This window comes from Talpa occidentalis, unplaced genomic scaffold (assembly GCF_014898055.3).
Source record: "Talpa occidentalis isolate TD23 unplaced genomic scaffold, MPIMG_talOcc4v2.1 talOcc4.7, whole genome shotgun sequence".
NCBI classification, from domain to species: domain Eukaryota; kingdom Metazoa; phylum Chordata; class Mammalia; order Eulipotyphla; family Talpidae; genus Talpa; species Talpa occidentalis.
Window position 1 is genome coordinate 84115583 of NW_023605083.1, and position 19782 is coordinate 84135364.

The 19782-nt window shown below is 57.4% G+C and overlaps 1 protein-coding gene across 1 annotated transcript; it reads right to left on the reverse strand.

Moving 5' to 3' along the window:
• Positions 1 to 101: 101 nt before the first annotated feature.
• On the reverse strand, positions 102 to 16503 carry GIT1 (GIT ArfGAP 1). Its single transcript, XM_037491618.2, has 20 exons — positions 16174 to 16503; positions 9268 to 9401; positions 8740 to 8852; positions 8514 to 8619; positions 7801 to 8018; positions 7623 to 7717; positions 7243 to 7285; positions 5336 to 5384; positions 4841 to 4913; positions 4169 to 4266; positions 3626 to 3737; positions 3365 to 3498; positions 3045 to 3197; positions 2709 to 2939; positions 2567 to 2620; positions 2324 to 2410; positions 2170 to 2243; positions 1874 to 2056; positions 1677 to 1740; positions 102 to 1509 (listed from the first exon to the last, which is right to left on the reverse strand). The coding sequence occupies exons 1-20, from the start codon at positions 16223 to 16225 to the stop codon at positions 1297 to 1299; spliced, it is 2286 nt and encodes a 761-aa protein (XP_037347515.1). The 5' UTR covers positions 16226 to 16503; the 3' UTR covers positions 102 to 1296.
• Positions 16504 to 19782: the final 3279 nt, after the last annotated feature.

A 19782-nucleotide genomic window follows, 5' to 3' on the forward strand; every position in this document is an offset into this window, starting at 1 on the left:
CTTCTGGTCTCCCATCAGGCTTGCCCCCCCCCACCCCCCGCCAACCCCATGCCTGGCACTTCCCCACCATCCCCTCGGTTCTCTAAGCAGCAGAAACAACACATGGTCACTTATTTATTTTTGATACAAATGTACATGACACACATTTTGACAGCCCACCCACCACCACACAGGTAGAACCTGGCCCCTTAGGACCAAGGCTGGACAGAAGAGCTGGTGGGCGCTGCCATCTGCCTCTCCAACCTTCTCAGGCTGCAGCCCAGGTTCCGGGTACCCAGACACCACAGACACAGGTGCTGGCATCTCAGAGGTTTTGGGGAAGGGGCTCTTAGCTGAGTCAGGGACCCCGGGGAGCCAGCCCCAGGCTCAGGGGCTCAGTTCTCTACCCCAGCCAGCACACTTTCCCCCTCCACAGGGAGGGAGACGAGATGGAGGGAAGTGGTTTTCCTTTTTAAGTTCATAGATAAGGGGTATGAGTGGGGGGACCTAAGGGGAGTGATGAGGGGAGGCACCGGGCAAACCCTTGATTGCCCCGATGGTCCCTGGCCCCAGGGTGGGGAAGAGGGGGGCTGCCCCCCAATGCTGGTCCCACTGCTCTGGTCCCCTCACCCCTCACAAAGCTCCAGATGGGCCAGTCCTCAGGAACGGCACTGCCGTCCCGCACATTCACACGCAGGCACACTCAGTTACCACAATGTTAAAATTAAGGGGTGGAAGAGAGAGAGAGGGAAAAAAAAAAAGATTTTCCAGTGTTTGCTGCTGGGGACCCCGGGAACACAGGTTGGAGTCTGTGCCCTAGGCAGGGGCCGTTTGGCATTAAAGGAGAGCAGCAGGGGGCTGGTGGCTACAGGGCAGGGACATCCAGAGATTATGTACAAATGGGGATGCCCCTGCTCAGCCCCCAATAGGGCTGAACTGGCTCATGGGGGGGTGGGGTGCATGTAGGGGGAATTGCCCCTCTTGGAGTGTCCCCACTTGACCCCTTGCTGAGGGTGGCCTGGAGGGCAAGGGGCTGGGAGTGATGCCTTTCAGGCCCCTGCTTGCTAGAACGGGGGAGGGAGATGCTATGTACAGGAAGGAAGTGCATGGAATGTGGGGGACAGAAGCTCCTGCCACTCCACTTCCCCATCCTTGGGGGAGGGGGGCAACACCAGGGCGCCTGGCTGCCAGGGTAAGTGGCAACACTAAGGGCACTTGCACCAGTGGCTCTGTTGGGGTGGGGATTAGTGTCTGGAGTGGCCCAGCTCCCATGGCCAGTGAGGTCTCAGGGTGGGGGTGAGGGCACAGGGAGAGTGGTCATTGCTTCTTCTCTCGGGTGGTGATAGTCACCAGCTGCTTGGCGGCCTTGGCGATGTCATAGGCGCACTGGATCACCTGCTGAGTCAGCAGCTGGAAGTCCACAGGGGCGCCAGGTTCTGGGGGCACTGTCTTCCGGCACTCACTCTGCAGCCGGTAGGCGCTGGCGTTGAGGAGCCGCAGTGAGCTGCGCACGGGCTCCAAGGCAGGCCTCTGGCGGGAGGGAAAGGAGGAGGAGGGCCTTGGGCCTTGGACTTCAAACCATGAGCTGTGAGCGTGGCCCCATGTGTTCCAGTCTCCACCCAGGTAGTGGTCAGATTCCTTGCACCTGCCCCACCCTGAGGCCCTCCCAATCCTGCTCCCCTCTCTATTCCCTTTACCTTTGGGAAGAGAGAGGCCATCTCAGTCACAGCCAAATGGATCTTCTCTGAGCAGGGAACAAAGCTGTAGGGGAGGGGAAAGAATAAATTAGCAGGGACCCTCAAGGACAATTCCCGGAGACAGTGGCATTCCGGCCCTTCTCTTGCGCTCTGCAGCACCGCAGGACCTGATAGGAACCTGTGCCCCAGCCCCATACCTGTCGTGCTTGAATTCCTGGGCAGCCCTCAACAATTCCTGAATGTTCTTGGTGACCTGTTCTGTCTTCAGGATGACATCCTCTGTGCTGGGAAGCCCAGGATCGAGGTCTCCATCAAGGCTTTCCAACTCTGGGTGGAAGTCTTCCTCCTTGCCCAGCTCTAGAAACCTCTTCCCTTCCAGTCTGAAGCCCCAGGTTAGAAAAAGAAACATTCCAGCCGTGAGGGTGAGGTTGCTTGCCTACACCTTCACAGCCACCATGGGCCCGTTCAACCTCCTTCCCCTGGGGTGCCTCACCCAAGCAGCGGGTCCCCACTTTGCGTGTTCTCATAGTCACTGTCAGCACCACTGCCATGGCGGGAAAGCTTGCTCTGGAGGGTGCAGGGAAGGTAGACAAGGTAAGATACATGCTCAGGGCCCACAGCCCCCATCCCTTGGGCACAGAATTTACCGTGTGGCGGCTTCCTTCTTGGGAGCAGGAGAGCAATGGGGAGGAGGGAGTGAAGGGCACAGCTGAGGCCGACACCCCCTTCCGGATCTGAAACCCAGGCAGGTCTGGAGTCAGTGTCTCCTACTCCTCACCTCCCACTTCTAGCTTTCCCACAGTGAGGGTGAGAACCCCTGTGCTCAGGTTTTAGCACAAAGCCTGGATGGCACCCACAGGGACTCAGAACCTTGCCCAGGCCCTGCTTACCCGGTAAAGGCCAGCAGGAACGTGCACTGAATAGATGGCATCATCCTCCAGCTCCTGGGGGTCAGCATAGTGGGCATCAAGGAGGGTCCTGTGGTGGCCCCAGCCCCGTTTCCCTGTGCCCTGAGACCCATAGGCAACTCACGGTGCTGTGGAAAGGTTGTAGTCGGGTGGTGAGCTCGTCCCCAGGTGGCCCCCCAAAGGGCTTCAGGGCAGAGCCTGGCTCATACATGGAGAAAGCCTGGCGGTCCCTGCGGTGGGAACTCCCGCCAGGTCCCATGGACGTGTGTTCTGCCCGTTCACTGGGAAGTGGAGGTGTGGGCACTGGCCCTGGTGGCTGCCGGATCTGCAAGTTCTCTGCCTGTAGCTTGTGGATCTGAGAATGCAAAATGCAGTCAGAAACTCTGGAGGCTCCAGGCAGTGCCCCCATGACAGGGAGGGGGTGATCCTCCCAACTCCTACTGAGGCTTCAGCTCCTCACCTCCCTTTGCAGCCTCCGGAGCTCATCACTCAAGCTACTGTTGACCTTCATGAGCTGCTGCACCTTGGCCTCGGAGGTGGCCAGAGCCTTCTTCAGCTCTAGGTACTCCTGCAGCGTCACAGCCCCGTCGGACAGGTCTGAGGAGTCCATGCTCTGCGGAGCAAGACACGAGCCAGTCAGCCACCGGGGCAGGGGACTAATGCCTCAGAGGACTGCTGTCCAGGCTGCAACCAGCCTTGTCCTCGAGGCTTAAGCTATGAGAGGACAGAGCTGGGCCTTGATGTAGGCCTGGGGAGGGTTGGGAGGGCAAGTGCTCAGACCCGGGCACGGTTGTTCCGAGCCGCGCTGGTGCTCCGCAGGGGCTCCTGGTCGGTGTCCTCGTCCGAGGCCACGCTGTCGTAGTCGTGCTGGTCGTCAGGGTCACTCTGGCTCCGCGCAGACAGCTCGAGATTGTCTGAGGGTACAGGCCTGGCACTCAGAGCCCAGCTACACACCCTATCATGTCACCCTCGAGAGGGAGCGATGAAACAATGTCCTGGAACAACTCCTACCACCCACGCCCCCATTCACACCCTTCCCACCTGTGGGGCTGCTCAGGCTCTTGCCCTGCTGTCTCCGCTTGGCCTCACTGAGGATGTCGATGATCAAGGTGGCAAACTCTCGGGCATTGAAACGGGCCAATTTTTGTCGTCCCTGTAAGGCAGAGAGCGCCAGGCCGGTGTGAGGGGCACCCTCGTGGCTGCTGAGACCGGTGGGGGTGGGGTCACCTCAGCAAGGCAGCAAGGTCCCTGCTATCTGATTTACCCTCCATATTAGAAGCCCCAGGCTGCTCCCTTGGCCCAGGCGGAGTGGGGTATATGATAGATTCCAGGGTGCCCAGGGGAGTTCTCAGGGACAGACTGGGACATCCCCCAGAGGCTGCTCATTGAGTGCTCAAAAGAACAGCCTCTTCCTCATTCCCAACCCCAGTGCCAGCTGGACCCCAAGGGAAGCCTCGACTAGGGGCAGAGAAGAGCAAGCTGGGCCCTGGCCTGGACAACAGCAGGCCAAGTAAGGGTAGGGCCCACAGAGCTTGATCCCAGGAGGGGAGACCACCACCCCAGGCCCCCAGCCAGCCCCCTTACCTGATTCCGTGTGGCTGAGTATTCGGGGTTAACAGGCAAAAAGGGCACAGCGCTTCGTTCAGTCACCAGAGTGCTGTGGTTTTGGGTAGCCAGCCATACTGTGGGGGAGGGGCAAGGAGCAGCTCTTTCACAGTGGCCAGGCCCACTGGGTGGAGGTGGGAAGGTGCTGGGCACAGTTTTCCTAGATCTCCCCACACCCACCGATTGAGTGTCTCATGTTCAAAATGGGTGGTCTTCAGACACTCAAGCCAGGCTGGGTCAGGGCAAGGCTGGGAGAGAAAGCTAGGGACTGACGAATTGAACAAGGCGACTGCCTCCTGCCAGTCCCCACCCAGAGTCTGGGCTGGAATCTGGCTGTGGCCAGGAAGGAGTGATGCAGGGGGTGGAGCAGGACTGGGGAGAGAGCCAAAGTGGGAGGCAGCCAGAGCAGAGATGAGCCCTAGGCTTGGGCGGGGGTGGGGGGGAGCAGGCTGGCTGCCTCTGGCTCAGCACACACGCTGTCCTGTCCACTGGGAAGCTGCCCAGGGAGACTCATAGCTGGCAGGGGCTACCTGCAGGCCTGCTGGGCAGCTGCGAACTCAGGCACCCCTTTTTAGTACCAGGTCCCAGTACTTCCCCAGCAGGTAGGTACTCTTATCCCAGCCACCCAAGACCTCCGATGCCCTGGCTCACCAGCATCATTTTCTCTTCGATCCACCTCATCATATACATCCATGGCAAGTTCTTCAAAAAGCCGGTTACTGAGCTAGAGGCAGAGGGACACAGGCTTTGTCAGATCAACACTGGCCTCCTATGCCGGCAAGGCTTGCTCACCAGGATATCATGAGGTGCAAAACTGCTTGTGTCTCTTGTGCCACCCACAAGCCCCCATGATTTCCAAACTGGAAATTGGGATATGGGTCTGCATGCCAAGCTCCAAGGCAGGAGAGGACAGACAGGAGACCAGACCAGTGAGCTCCCCCCTAGGTCAGTGGTGAAGGTGGGGTCCTGGGAGCCTTTAGAGGCCAGAGCCAGGGTCAAAGACAAGAAGGTGAAGAACAGACCAGGAAGTCTAAAGGGGCAGGCCAAAGACTTAAAAGAGGGCATGCCAGAGGAAAGGGTAGTGATGGCAAAGGGGTCAGAGATGGGGAGCAACTCCAAGTTTTGGGGGCCCATGTGAGCACTCACTGCCTGCAGCTTCTTCTTGGCAGCTTTGGCCAACTCGGACAGGTCGAGGCTGAGGACAAAGGAGCGAGATGGGAATGAGGACGTGGCTAGGCCCCTGACAGTGACCTCCCAAACATGCATGGCTCCCGGGAAACCACATCTTGGATGCACACGCCAGGTACCTCCCGGCCCCACCCAACCCCCAGAGCCTGTGCCCACGACAGGCACCATATACCTCTGAGACATGCACTTTTGCCGAGATCTAAATCCAGAGGAAGGCAGCAGAGGGAAGAACAGGACAGAGGAGCAGTTACCCAGGAGCAGGCAGTACACTTTCCCGTGCCAAACACAGACCTATTTCTGTGCACACGCCAGGACCCAATTATAGAAAACCAAATTCATCCTCTCAACCTGTTCCTCACCTGAAGCCCTAGCCCTGGCCACGCTTTCCCCAGCTTCTACCATCACTCCTCTTGCCTGGGCTGAGTTCATCTTCCTGTTTCCAGTCTTGCCCTTACAGTCTTTTCATTCAGCAGCCAGGGTGATCTTTTCAACACATCCACCTACTCTACCTCTGGTCTTAAAAACACTTCAATAATACCAAGTATGGATGGCAGATATTAACAAAAAGCTCACATAGAAAATATGCTAAATGCTGTGCATATATTATTTTATTGAATCCTCTGAACAGCTCCCAAAAGGTAAGCATGATTGCCTGTATTTCCTGGTGAGGTGACCAAGGCTCAGAGAGATTAGGTAGCCTGCCTAAAGCCACACAGCCAGCAAGCATTAGTGCTGAGTCCACACCCCTGTGTCTAGAATCTCTCAGTCCTCAGTCAGGATGGCTGCAGTTCCTTTTGGGGCTCATAGGACTGGCCTTGCTCTTGCCTGTGTCTCTTCCAGTCTTACTCCTAGGATTCCCTGTCTCTCACAACAAGCTCCTGAGCTGCTGAAGTCCTGCCACTTCATTTCTAACATCTGCGCCTTTGCTTCTCTCGCTGCACTCCCGCCCCCCGGGCTACGGCTGTCTGAAAAGGCCATCTCATTCTCAACTGTCAGCTCCTTAAGGGCCCGGATCATCTCTGCGTCCCAGTGTAGCAGTTGGCACTGGGAAGGCACTGGGCTAGCATCTCACTGAGTACGTGCCCATGTGTTTACCACAAACCCACCCACATGGACACAGTCACACACACCAGGCAGCATTAGACCAGAAAAGTAGGGGGTAGTCCTGCAGTCTGAGACCAGAGGAGGTCTGGATTTAGGGATCCAAGGTGCCTGCAAGGTCTTGGGGAGGAAGGAGCCACCTCTTTCCAGATCCAGGCCAGCAGGCACAGCTTGCCATGCAGACGTGGTCATCAGAGGTGGCCACCAGGTGGCACTAGCATCCATCCTGTGAGCTGGGTAAGCGGGTGGAAATGTCTCCTGGGCCTCAGATGAGAAACACCTGTGCCCTCCTCCCCTAGCCCAATTTGAGCACACCGCAGGCCTGGCAGTAGTCCCAAAGTGGGTCAAATCTGTGTACCCACCATCTTTTTATCTAAGAACAGAGTTTGTCTTGAGATTTTTACTTGGGGTCACAGCCACCAGAACCAGAACCCAGTGTTCACTGCTCCCAGGGGTGTTCCTTGTACACAAGCCCCATGGACTTGACAGGCCTGGAGCTTAGGCTGTGCTGGGTGTGTGCTGACATTTCTTCCATGCCTCAGGGCCCAGCACTGGAGAGTGAGGACTGGAGACTGAGGTCTGGACTGTGAGGATTGGACTGTGAAATGCTTGTGCCTCTAGTCCCAGGGGGGTTTTGGGGGCAGGGGCAAGAGGTGGTGCCCTAGTCCCCTACAGCCTGGGGAATGGCAGGGGTGGAGGCTCTGGACTCAGAGACCCAAATGGCATCCCACAGCCTCTCTGGAGAACATCAGGTGGGCACTCACCTGTCAGCCATCTGTGGGATGATGTAATGCCCATTCTTGTGATCTGAACAAAAATAAAAATGCCAAGTCACTGGTACTGGGTGGCTTTAGCTGCTGGGAGCCCACCTCACTACCATGAGGAGGGCTCAGCACCCATAAGTGTCAGGTAAAGGAAGGAGGGCAGGCCACCCCTAAGAGCCCTGGGAGCTGGCTGGAAGTTGGGCCCACCCCCACTCCCTACCCCAACAGTGCTGCAGCCCAGAGCCTGCAGCAATTTCACAGGAGCCAGTTGCCTAGCAACGCTGTTCCCCAGCCGGCTTTGTCACCATGGCACCTGCTGCTGGGGTGTGTCTGGGTCCCACCTGCCTGGCCTAGCCAGGCCTGCCTTGCACTCTGCTCACCTGGCTTGCGTCCACAGAGATAGAAGGCCAACCGGTCAGTGAGCTCATACTGGCACTCGACTAGCCTTTCAGCCAGTTCATGGTGCCCCGCCTGCCTGTGGGGTGGGGGCATGGCTCAGCACTGCAGGAGCAGTCCGCACCCCCACCCGCCAAGCCTCACCCTTCAGCAGACCCTCACCTGGCATAGTCAATGGGTGTGCGGCCATTAACGTCAGGAGAGCCAGGGTCAGCCCCATACACTACAAGAAGCTCAGCCTGGAGCGTCTGCCCCGCCTTGGCAGCCACGTGCAGAGGTGTGGTGCCCTTCTCTGGGTGGAAGAAGTTGGCCTGGGCACCCAGGGACAGCAGGCGCAGACATGTCTCCAAATTGCCTGTCCGCACGCTTGAGTGCAGTTGCTGCAAGGAGTAGAGTGTGCAACAGATATGTGTGTGCCTGAGGCCCTGCCCCTCAAACTGCACTAAGTCTAGTAGCTCCTGGACTCCTACCAGTTTCAAGAGGCTCACAGAAGTTAATGTCAATAATAACAGCCATCGGTCACCAGCTACCATGTGCTGGGTGCTTGAACACGGTATCTATGAGGTGGATGCTATCATTTCTTCCCCATTTTACACATGAGGAAATAAGGTCTGTAAGGTTATAGAACTACTCAAGTATTCCCAGCTTTGGAGAAGCAGCTGAGGCGTTTTAGCCACGCAAGTCCACTGGGGAGCTGAGTGGCCTTAACCACATGCAGCCTGCCCATGGACTATTACCCTTCTTCTGTGCCCACTGTTCTTGCCAGATCACACTGTTCTTGGGGCCGGGGGCACAGTGGTAACGTAGGAAAAGCCTTAATGTGTCATGTGTAAGAAGGAGGCAGGCCCACCCATTCATTGTGGGGCCCCTCAAACCTTGCTGAGGTCTTTGGCAGTGACTCCATCATCGTCCCGGCAGGGAAGCTTGTGCACAAACGCCAACATCTGGTACTTGGCCCTGATGAACTCTGACTTGATGGGGCTGCATGGGGCATGCGGGAGGAAATGGGGAGCAGGGTAGGAGAGGTCAGTCACCTGCACCTCCTAGGCCTTTGTCACAGACCAAGAGGCCCCTGTGCACCACCTGTCCAGCCCAACTCACTGGACTTTGTCTTGGGGGTTGGCTTTGCGCCGGCCACTCTGCACTTGTGCGGGGTCCAGCAGGGAATGCTCCCAGATGGAGTTGGCCCCGTTGCTGGCGAGCGTGTGCACCATCTGCAGAGGAGAGATGCCAAGTGAGAGGGCCCACTGTGTGCTGGGCACTAGGAGAAACACCTTTGAGTGGTCGCTGCAACAGGTGTAGCTAGAAATAGGGCCAAGGGACCTGCTGTGTGCCTGGTACCATCACACCTCCCTCCAGCCAGGCCACCCAAGAATATCGGATCTGTTTGGCACTTCGGGTACATGAGCAGGCTGAGGTTCAGAGAGGATAAGCCACTTGCTGAATGGTGTGTGGCAAGGTCGTGAGTGGCAGAGCTGAGGAGAGTGCCCAGGTCTATAGGACTGAAGTCCTAGAAGCCTCCACTCTGTGTAGGTGGGGGGAATGGGTGGAAAGTCAGGGTGAGGCTCTGCCCTGGGTTGATGCAGGAATGTGCCAGTGCCAGTAAGAAGCACCAGCCCAGTCCCATACCTGCAGCAGCGTGGGAGGCCAGGCGCTATGGCGAAGGTGCTTGACGATGGAGATGTGGCGTCCCAGACTCCGGTGCACACTGCAGCACTCGTCACACACCAGCACACCCCTGCTGATGGAGGCCCAGCCAGGGTCTGCAGGGTGGGGACAAGGGTCAGCCACGGTCCCACGATAGATAGATCCTCTCCAGCACCACTCTGGGCCAGCTCGAGGCTTAGGACAAACCATCCTGACAAACCCACAATAAGTCAAAAATGCATTTAATAAACCTGACCTAGGTCTCCCTGGTGGCACAAGGGGTTAAGTCTCAGCAATATCAAGCTGTCGGCAGCCACTGCAGCAAGAGTTCGATCCTCAGCCACGGAAGGTGACCCACATGGCTTGGCAGACCTCTCCTGTCTCACCCGCTTCTCCCCTCAGCAGCGTATTTCAGTAGAGCTGCCTGTTCTGCTCCCCACTCTGTCTCTGGTGAATCCTCTCACTCCCCCACACCTCTGGCCTAGACCCCAGTTCTTATATGCATAAATAAACAAATCTTAAAAAAATAAAACAAAAATTGAAGTTCAGTTTCTACTGAATTTATATCATTTTCACACCATCATAAAGTGAAAAAAATCATAAAATAGGGGACCATATGTACTCCCCACAATGCAGTCACTCTTTTGGTGCCCAGAAGGTCGGCTAGCTGAGCTACAGTGGTGGAAGGGATTTCCCCAAAGACTGGCAGCCAGCAAGACACAGAGCCAGGGCCTACCCTTCCTAGCCATCCTTGCCTCTGAGGATGTATGGTCCCCAGGGCCCTGCTCAGTGGCACAGTTTCCTGTCCTGCAGCCACAGCTGCTGGTCTCACAGCCTTCCCCCAGGTAATGAGTCTGCTGCCCCAGCCCTTCCTCTGGAAGGAAGGACTCCCTAAGGAATGCAACTCCAAGGCTACACTCAGACGTGGCACCCAACTGTGACACTTCAATTGTGTTAGGGGTGCCATATCTGCCTTGTGTCTGGGCTTCTACTGGAACCACTGCCCCCCTCCCCTTTCTGGCCCAGTAGGCCCCTCCACAAGCTCCTGCCTTTACCGCCATCCTGGCAGGCAAGAGGCCTTTTCATGCCTGAAACCTCTTGCCACTATTGCTGATGGAGTGAGCTGGAACCCCTCTTAAGAGGGATGGAAAAAGCAAGGAACACTGACTGAGCACCAACTGTGTACCAGCAGGGTTCTGTATGCATGACACCTTTCACAACTGTCAGGCAGGGTGGGGAAAGCTACACTAACTTTACTGATGAGGCAGTGGCTCAGAGAGGTCAGAGGGCTTGCTCAAGGTCACACAGCTAGCTAATGTTGAGTAGGGTTTCTGGAATGTGGACAAGGGTACTCAGAGTCCAGAGACTAGGCCATGTGTATAACTGATACTATCCCTCTCCCGCTACCCCAAAGAGGAAGCCCCAAGTAGGTGAGAGGACTGGAAGGGAGTCACTCTCCACTCCTTGGGGAGAAGTGGACTTTGGAAATAAAAAAGACAATCAGAACAGGGTGGGAGCTCCTGGGTTCTCAAGGGCAGGGGAGATGCCACCCATCCCAGGCCCCTTGGGAAAGGGGAGGAGACAGCTGCATACAGCTCGGGCTCTGGAAAGGTCATAGGGGAGAAAGCAGCCATTGTGTGCCTCAGAGAGTGGGGGCAGGGAGCCTCTCTCCCAGGACACTGTGCTCTGCCCAGGCCCCCCACCGCCCTGGCTCAGGAAGCCCTGTCCTGGGGGTAGGGGGAGTAGGCTGGCTCTCTGTCTACCCATAATGTCCAGAGAGTCCAGAAGTGGGGCTCCTCGGGGAGGGGCACACTTGGGAGAAAGGGCTCTCCCAACCAGAAAGCAATTCTCAGACTCATCCCACAAAGATTTCTATCAAAGTTCCCAGGAAAATTTTAAGGAGACTGAGTCAGTGTCCAGCCTGAGCTTTGCCCAGAGTGTCCCCTCCACCATGCAGAAATAGGCAGCAAGAGGGGGCACAGGAATTTGGGGCTGGGCTTCTTTAGGAATCCCTTCCCAAAAAACCAGGGCAATAGAGGGATACACAAGATGCCTGCCATACACCTTCCTGTGGAGTGAATTCCAGGGACCTACCATTTGTGCCAACAGGGGGAGTCTTGGCTTTACCCAGATAGTGAGGTACCCTCAGACACGGAAAGCTCCCTCTCCTACTCTCAAACACCACTGGGTCAGGGGTCTGCCCACCAGCCACCTCCGGCAGCCCAGGCAGGAAGCTGGAAATGACGCAGCCTAAATTCCTCTTGTTGAAATGGTGGGGTTTCCTGTAAACGGGGAGCCGCCCAGGCCAGGATCATAAATGGGCTGCCCTGTGGCCTCCACCCCAGGCCTGTGGCCCTACCAGAGAAGCCAGGTCTGGAAAGACCAGCCAGATATCCAGGGCCAGACCAGACATGGGGAGCCCTAAATATGGCAGTAACCAAGAGACCTGGATCCGGGCAATATGGTTGAAGACTATTCGACACTCCGCAGGCTTGGGAGGACGGGTCCTCCTTCTCTTCTACTGCGACCAGAATTGGGGGGGGAGGGGGGCGGGTAGGCAGAGGGACACTGTTTTGCTCGAGGGCAAACTGGTGCCAGCTCAGTTCTAGACACACACAGGTGATGGATGCGTGCACCCCAACACCATTACAGGCGGTCCCAAGGCCCAACTAGGCCAATTCCTAAACAAAAGACCCAGAAAGGATTTCTGAAAGTCAAAAAGCTATTGTAGCTGAAGGCTAAGGGACCTCTTGCCCCCAAGAGGCCATCTGGTCCAAACCCAGGGCTGAAGGGATGGGGAACATAAGGGCTAGGGGATATGGTAAACTCAGCCCCCCCCTCGCCCCCGCCCCGGTCCACCTGCCTCTAGTGAGGGTGGGCGAACAGTATGGGTAAATGGCAGGAGGGTCCTGGGGTAATGTTAGTTAACCAGTGCCATCCCCAGGGAAGCCTTTACTAAGCCAGTGAATTCAGATCACCATCCAAAGCCCCCTCTAGTAAGTCTGCTATAAGCGCCAGTTTCTCCTGTGCCAGAGATCAGATCTTCCTTCCTAGACAAGAGGGAGAAGCCCACCATCTGGAAAGCAGGCGAGAGTAATCCCTGGAGACAGAGACCAGAATGGTGGCCACCTTTCAGGGGCACTAACTTGGAGGGGGCACAAAGCCTCCCCAGAGTGATGGAAATGTTCTCTCTCTTGACAGAAATGGTGACTGCACAGGTATATACATGTGTGACAGCCCCTAAGCTAAACAGTAAGGTGCAGGCCATATATAAGTTAAACAGTGGTGTCCCTTATCTGCAGGTAGATATTCCAAGACCCTGAGCAGGTGCCTGATACCACAGATAGTACTGAACCCCATATATATTGTTTTTGACTATACATGTATATCTACAGTACAGCTTAATTTACAAGATTATTTAGTTTACATAAGAGGTTAACAAGAATTGCTAATAATAAAATAGAACTATAGGGCCTCCCCGGTGGCGCAGCGGTTGAGCGCTGGGTTGCGAAGCTGCCCGCAGCCACTGCAGCGCCGGTTCGATCCCCGGCTGCCCTCCGGCCACCGGAGGAGGGTCCCACATGGCGCGCAGACCTCTCCTGCCGCCCGCTGCTCCCCTCAGCAGTGTACTTCGGTCCTTCTGCCTGCTCTGCTCCCCGCTCTGGCTCTGGTGAATTCTTTCACCCTCCAGTGCTTCTGACTGTACCCAGTGCTTGCATAAATAAGTAAATAAATCTTAAAAAAAAAAAATAGAACTATAAAAATATACTATAATAGGGCCTCCCTGGTGGCATAGGCGGTTGAGCACAGTGCTGTGAAGCTGTCCACAGCCTCTGCAGTGCTGGTTCGATCCCCACCGGCCTTGGAACAGCCCACATGGCCAGCAGATCTCTCCTGTCTCGCCCGCTGCTCCCCTCAGCAGTGTATTTCGTCAGTCTGCCTGTTCTGTTCCCCACTCTGTCTCTGGTGAATCCTCTCACCCTCCTGCGCATCTGGCCTGTACCCCGGCACTTGTATAAATAAAAATAAATCTTAAAATATATATATATACACTATAATAGAAGTTACATGAATGTAATCTCTCTAACTTATATACATAATATTTTCTAACTGTGCTTGACTGCAAGAATTGAAACCTCTGAAAACCTAGATAAGAAGAGATGACTATACCTCAATGAAAGAGGAAGAAAATCTCACCATTCACTCCACCCCCAAAATCTACGTTATGAAGAGAGAAATGAGCCTGCAGGTTGTCCTGTCCCATGGGCATAGCCAGTGGCCAGTATTGCACATCTGAGGGGCCTGTGGGATGGCCTGACAGCTGCCATGGCTTCTGTGCCTGGGGCTGGCAAAGCAGAAAGGTCGAGCTGGAGGCCCCCAGGATAAGAAGCAGGGCCAGGCAGTCTCAAGTTGGGATTGTGTGGCAGGTTGACTGGAAGGAAAAGAAGGGGGAACACACATTGCCCAGAGTTCCCTAGCCCCTTCCCCTCTGGTCGATTCCCAAGGCCAGCAGGGACATAGACAGTGCCTGACACCAGCTGCCAGAGCAGTCATGCCATGTCCAGCTGCCTTACAGCATATTCATACTGTCCCCCTGTGTGCCCAGGCCTAGGAGCAGGAGGACAGGGGGCTTTCCTTCACGGTCAGTCTGTACCTCACTTTCACCAACACAATGCCCCCAAATCAACCCTTACTCTGAGGGCTGGGACCACATGGTTCCATCACAGTGAAAGAAGCCGATGACTCTGGGTCGGGGATATACACTGGGATAAGTCTCTGGGCCTGGGTTCCAGACTGCCAGCTCGTTACCCTTAAGCCACTCTTACTTGGGCTGCTACAGTTCCGGGGGGATAGGGGTCGTCCCAAGTAGCCAGCTGGGGTCCTGACAAACATCCAAACATTGGGGGCACCTGCTCTATTGGGTGATGAGTAAGACTTTGTCAGCACTCTGCCCATCTTACCTTCTTACCACCTGTTTCTTTTTGACCTGTATTATGGATTGGGAGAAAGAAGGTGCACAGGCACCAACGCCTTTGCAGGATGAGGACCAAGGATAGAGGCTGGGCAGTTGAACACATCAGGTGCACACCACTCCTCCTCAAATGCACTGGGTATGCAGAGGCTTCAGTCAAACAGTTAAATGCAACTCAGAAAGGACAACCGTGTTGCTGATGCCACTCTATGTCCCTCTGACCTAGAATCAGGGCCACAGACTTGAGCTGAGAGGGTTCCCATAAGCCATTTCTACTCCAACTTCTTTGCCCCATAGTTGAGGAACCAGAGGCCCAGAGTGAGGAAAGTTTTGCCATGGTCACAGAGTAAGCTGGAAACCAAGGCAATACTAAAATCCAGACTCCCCATAGGGTATCTGCTAAGGCCTACTCTGTGTCCCCTATTCCCCCTCCCGTTTCCCAAAATATGCCTGCCCAGCAGAAGTGCAGGACAGCCTGGGACTGACATACAGAAGGCAAGCTCTCTTCTGAGCTCTTCCATCCCCAAACCTACCTGAGATTGGGGAAAGGGGTTGAGAGTTGACACTTAGTCAAGAGTAAGGACATATATGCAGTTACTTCCTTCAGGGCCCTCCTGACCATGGCAGGTCCTGAGAGGTGGCCTCAGGGTCATAATCACCCACAGAGTACCATGCCTCTGCCAGGCACACAGTTTCCAAACTCTTTAGCTTGGAGCCATCAGAGCCACCGAGCATCTGTGGGCCTCAACTTTTTGGGATCCTGAGCTATTTATTCTAAGGGGTGGCTGGAAGTTTCGGGTCCACACAGAAAAAGCACCCCACACTCACACTTAAATTGTGCCCATAATCCCCCAATATTCACAGACACCCCCCCCCCCGGCCCAGCCCAGCGGTATCCCTGAGAGATAACTCCTTTTCCAAGGAAAGGATGGACAAGGGCCAGAACTTCCTTCCCCAGGCCAGCTGCTGAGCCCCATCTTTGACAGTGTCCTCCCACATCAGAAGGGAGCAGCCTCTAGGGTCACTGATTCTCATTTCCTCAGCAAGTCAGGGGAGTTTCACACCAGCTTGGGCCTGACTCTGCTGGGAAGAAGGAAAACACCACGGTAAATACAGCCAGGAGGAAAGCCAGCTCTATCCCAGGAATCTAGGCACCCCTGCCACGGCCCCCTCCCCACTTCAGGCCAGACTGGATTAGGGGACCAGCAGCATCAGTGCTCAGGTTCGTACAATGCCAAGCCCATCTTCTCCTGCAGGCCTTGCTGGGGCACAGGAAAAGCCTAGTCTAGTTGTTCCGGGTACCTATGCAGCCTGGGGACGCCTCCGGGTAAGATGCCCAGGCTTGGACAGGCCCCGAACACCAGGCCCTGCGAGGAGCCCCAGCCTTGGGAGGCAGGAGCAGGGAGTCCTGGAAGTCGCCACCTCCTCAGGCCCCTCTGGTCCATCTGCTCAGCTCTCTGCCCCTTGCCCTCCACCACTCGTGCGGGCGCGCAGACCATGAGAGCAGCAGGTGCAAGACGCGGGGGCGGCACTGAGATGACACAAAACCACACTCGCCCCCTCCTCCTACCCCAGCCGGCCTCCGCCACAGCCCTCCTGCCACCCGGCTGGCGCTTCCCTTTGGATATTGAGATGGGGGCGCAGTGAGCCGCCCGCCTCCCTCAAGCTGAGGGGTGGGAGGCGCGCCGGGAATGTCCTTCCTCGCTCGTCCACGGACGCGCGGGAGCCGCGGCCCCCGGGCCGGCCCCCCCTCCAAGGACGCCGCCGCGGCCCGGGCGGGGGCCGAGGCCCGAGGCCAGAGGCCGCAGCCCCCAGCCCCGCCCCGCCCTCCGGCCCCGCACGGCGCTCCCGCCAGGCCCGGAGCCCGCCCGGCGGCGCCCTCGGTGCGCGGTCCCGCCCCCGGCCCGGCCGCTTACCCGGGGCGCTGCAGTCCGCACACACCTCCGCTCGCGGCCCCTTCCGGGACATCCTCAGCGGCGACGCGGCCGCAGCCCTCTGGGCCAGCGTGGGGGGCGCGGGCGGCGGGCCCGGTGGCGGCGGCCCCTGCTGCCCGGCCCGGCTCCGGCTCGGCCCCGGCTCGGCTCCGCGCGCCCGCCAACCGTCCGCCCGGGGCTGGCCCGGAACCCGCCGTGCCCGCCCGCCCGCCCGCTCGCCCTCCGGCGCCCTCCGCCCCGCGCCGCCCCGCGCCGCCCCGCGCCGCCCGCCGCTCGCTCTCTCCGCCCCCTGCGCGGCTCCCGGCCGCTCCTGCAGGAAGCGGCGCAGGCCCAGCCCACGGGGGAGGGGCGGCCCGCACCCGCGCCCCGCCGCCCGGCCGCGCCTCCCGGAGAAAGGAAGCCCGGAGCCCGGCCGGAAGAGGGCGGGGGCGCTTAAAGGGGCCGCGCGGCCGCGGGATCCCGAGCGGCCGCGCCGCCGGCGGCCCTAGAGTCCGCTCCCGCGCTCCCTGGCCCGGAGGCAGCGTGAGTCACCCTCCCAGGCCCCGCCCCCTCTCTCCGGAGTCGGGGAGCGGCCGGGGGGTCTGGGGCCGAGGGACGGTGATCCCTGGGGCTGGGGAAGAGAGTGAAGAGCTGGAGGCCTGGACCTCCCTCCTCCTCAAGGGGCTGTGGTGTGTCGGGGAGCCCGACAATCTGTTTGGGATGAAGTGCACGTCCTGGCCCCAGGTGTCCACATCTGTGTGTACAGGTGTGTGCGTGGTCACACCCTTGCTGACGACGCACTCCGCCAGCAATATGGAGGCCCAGGTGCCACAGAGGTCATGGAGTTTATTCCCTGCCTCTAGACTGAAAATACATCTCTCTCTTCCATGCTTCCACCCTCAGAGGAAGAAGCCGGGCGGTTTTTAAAGACCTCCCGAGGAGTGACCACTGCCTGTGTGCAATAGTATCCATTTGGCATCTGTGCAGTAACATCCAGGTTTTTCTGGGCCACCGGAGGTGCTTGTCCGTGACATGTGTATTTTACACACAGGGACCTTGTTTTGTGGTGGCCTTTCCTCCAGGACTTCACATGGAGACTCAGCGGGGGTGGGGGCAGTGAGGTAGGACAGGGAGCAAAGGCACGCTGGACTCATGTGGGTGCACTGAGCATGCTCCCCCATACACGTGTGCCCCTTGTGCACCCAGCCCCCACCTCTGCAGCAGCAAAAGGCCAGAGCACTCTGTGGGGAGAGGGCAGAGGTGCCTGACTGAGATCAGGCTGGGGGGCTTAGGTCAATGGTGACACAACTAAAAGAGGGTTCCGAAAGGCTGGGAGACCTCTGCTCAGATACCGGGGGAGGGGCGAGTCCTTGGGCAGGGGTGCGGGAGTTGGTCGATTTTATCCCAGCGGTGCCTGAGCAGCAGTGATTTGTGGGTGGGCAGACTGCTTCCCTGGGGGAGACAAGTAATGCTCATGAGTCACACCACCCGAAATACATGCAAAAGCTGCCTCCATCGCCTTTTGCTGCAGCCCAGATTGACAAGTTTGTTTGAAATCGCCATCCACGAGGTTTATTTATAATCACACCTTAAAAAAAATCTTGCAGGTCTCCCTTCCACCTCCCCCCACACCCCCCTTGGCCAGACTCAGTAGGCGGAGCTACTGCCAGCAAAGATACATCAGGGGGAGGGGAGCTTGTAGGGGAAAACACCACTTACTGCCCCATTCTGCACCGCACCCAGTGTCAGTCCTTGGACTTAGTAGCCCCAACCAGGGCGACAGGAGTGGCCTGGCTGCCCGTACTGGCATAAGGCCCACCAGCGGTGGCGACCCATTCACCCCCATCGACCCCAGCCATGGAATTTCATTTATTAAATGGCGAGGCGGCTGCTGGCAGCCCCATCACTTGGCTGTCTTTGTTTCTCTTGCTGTGTGGGCGCGTCTCGAGCACGTGGCAGCTGGAGCGCGCAGGCCACAGGAAAAGCTACCTGGGTTGAATCTATGGGCCCCCTGGCAAACACAGCCCGGCTGCCCAGAGGCCAGGGCCCCTAACCCATGTCAAACTCCCCCCTCCTTGAGCTCTAATATTTTGCAGGGTAAGGATGATTCACCCTGTCTCTCCACGTCCAGCCCTATCTCCGAGTTGGCTCCCCATTACCTGGGAGTGGCCCAGAATGGATCCATTCTCCAAACTTTCTTCCCCAAAGCCCCCAGTCCCGGCCCAGCTTTTGGGCCTGGGATTAGGGAGGAAAGGACTTCAGGATTTCCCTTCGGGAGTTGTCATCACCCCCAGGAAGCAGGACAGTTAAAGAGAAGTCACACACAAGGTTCTAAAACAATTTAATGAGGAGATGTGCAGGCATTCTCTCAGCCACTCCTAGCCTCCCCTCGCCAGCTCTAGCCCCCTCCCCAACTCTGGCTGCAACCACGACACTCTGCTGACCCCTTGTGGTCGAGGTGGGCACTGTCCCCGGCGGACGTAGACGCCGTTGGCTCCTCCCAGGCTGGAGAAAGGGGCGAGGCTGTCCACTCCTCCCTCACCCTTTCCCGCCCGGGCCTGGCACCTCAGGGTGTGGAGGAGGAAGGAAAGAGGACCACACAAAGAAACCCGGGAGAGGCGGGGAGAGTTTGCAAGCTTTTGCAAGCACCTCCCACACAAACGCGTCTTGGATTGCTCTGTGTCGGGCTGGCGTGGAATCCCTTATTCCCGTCTGGTTCTAAGGTGGGTTCACGAAGGCGCTGTGCCTGGTTCTGCCACCTGTCTCAGTCTGGTCGGGGGAGCAACGCTCAGTTTCCAGGGCAATATCTGTCCTAAGTCACCACAGGAAATAGTATCCAGAGCTTCATTTTAAAGGTGAGTGGTCTGAGGAACCAGAAAAATGAAGCAATTGGCTTAAAATCACAGAGTAAGGAAGATTCTAATTCAGTTGCCTCTAACATCCCAGTCTCTTCACCCTCGAGGGACTGAGCCAAGCCTCTAGTTCCACCAGTCCTTGCAGTAGGGCAGCCGGCAGAGACCAATCTCACTTTTATCACAGCGTCTGCAGGAACCCTTCTGGAAGGACCTCTCCGCCCTGGGGTTATTCAGGAAGGAGACAGTCTGGAATCAGTCACTTCCTCTCCTCAGGGGACCACCTGAGGTGGATGTGGGGAGCTGCCACCTGCTGCTTTCTCTGGCGAACCCTACTCCGGTCCTTGCAGAGGACAGTTCTGGGGCAGGGCTGTTCTCCCAGCTTCGTGTACATTCTCTTTCTAAGAGCAGCTGTGGCAGATGGAGTTAAATCGTACAACAGGACAGGGAAGGCTACTCCATGAAATTTCAAGTGCCAGACCCCTGGTTACTCAAATAACCCTTGGTACTAATGTCTCCCACCTTTCTGAGTCCCTCCCTCCCTCGCTCCCCCCATCGTCGCTGTTTTCTGGCTATCTGGACCCCTCCTCACTTTCCCCCCACCCAAACTCCATCCTGAAGGCCACACCTTCCCCTTCGTCCTAACACCGAACGAGGCCTGGAGCCCCCTCCCTCGTGAAAGGCAAAACGCCAGCGGCCGGGTGGCGCCCCAGCCGCGGGTGTCGGGGCGCTGGCACCGTTTGGCCGGAGGCGCCGTCTG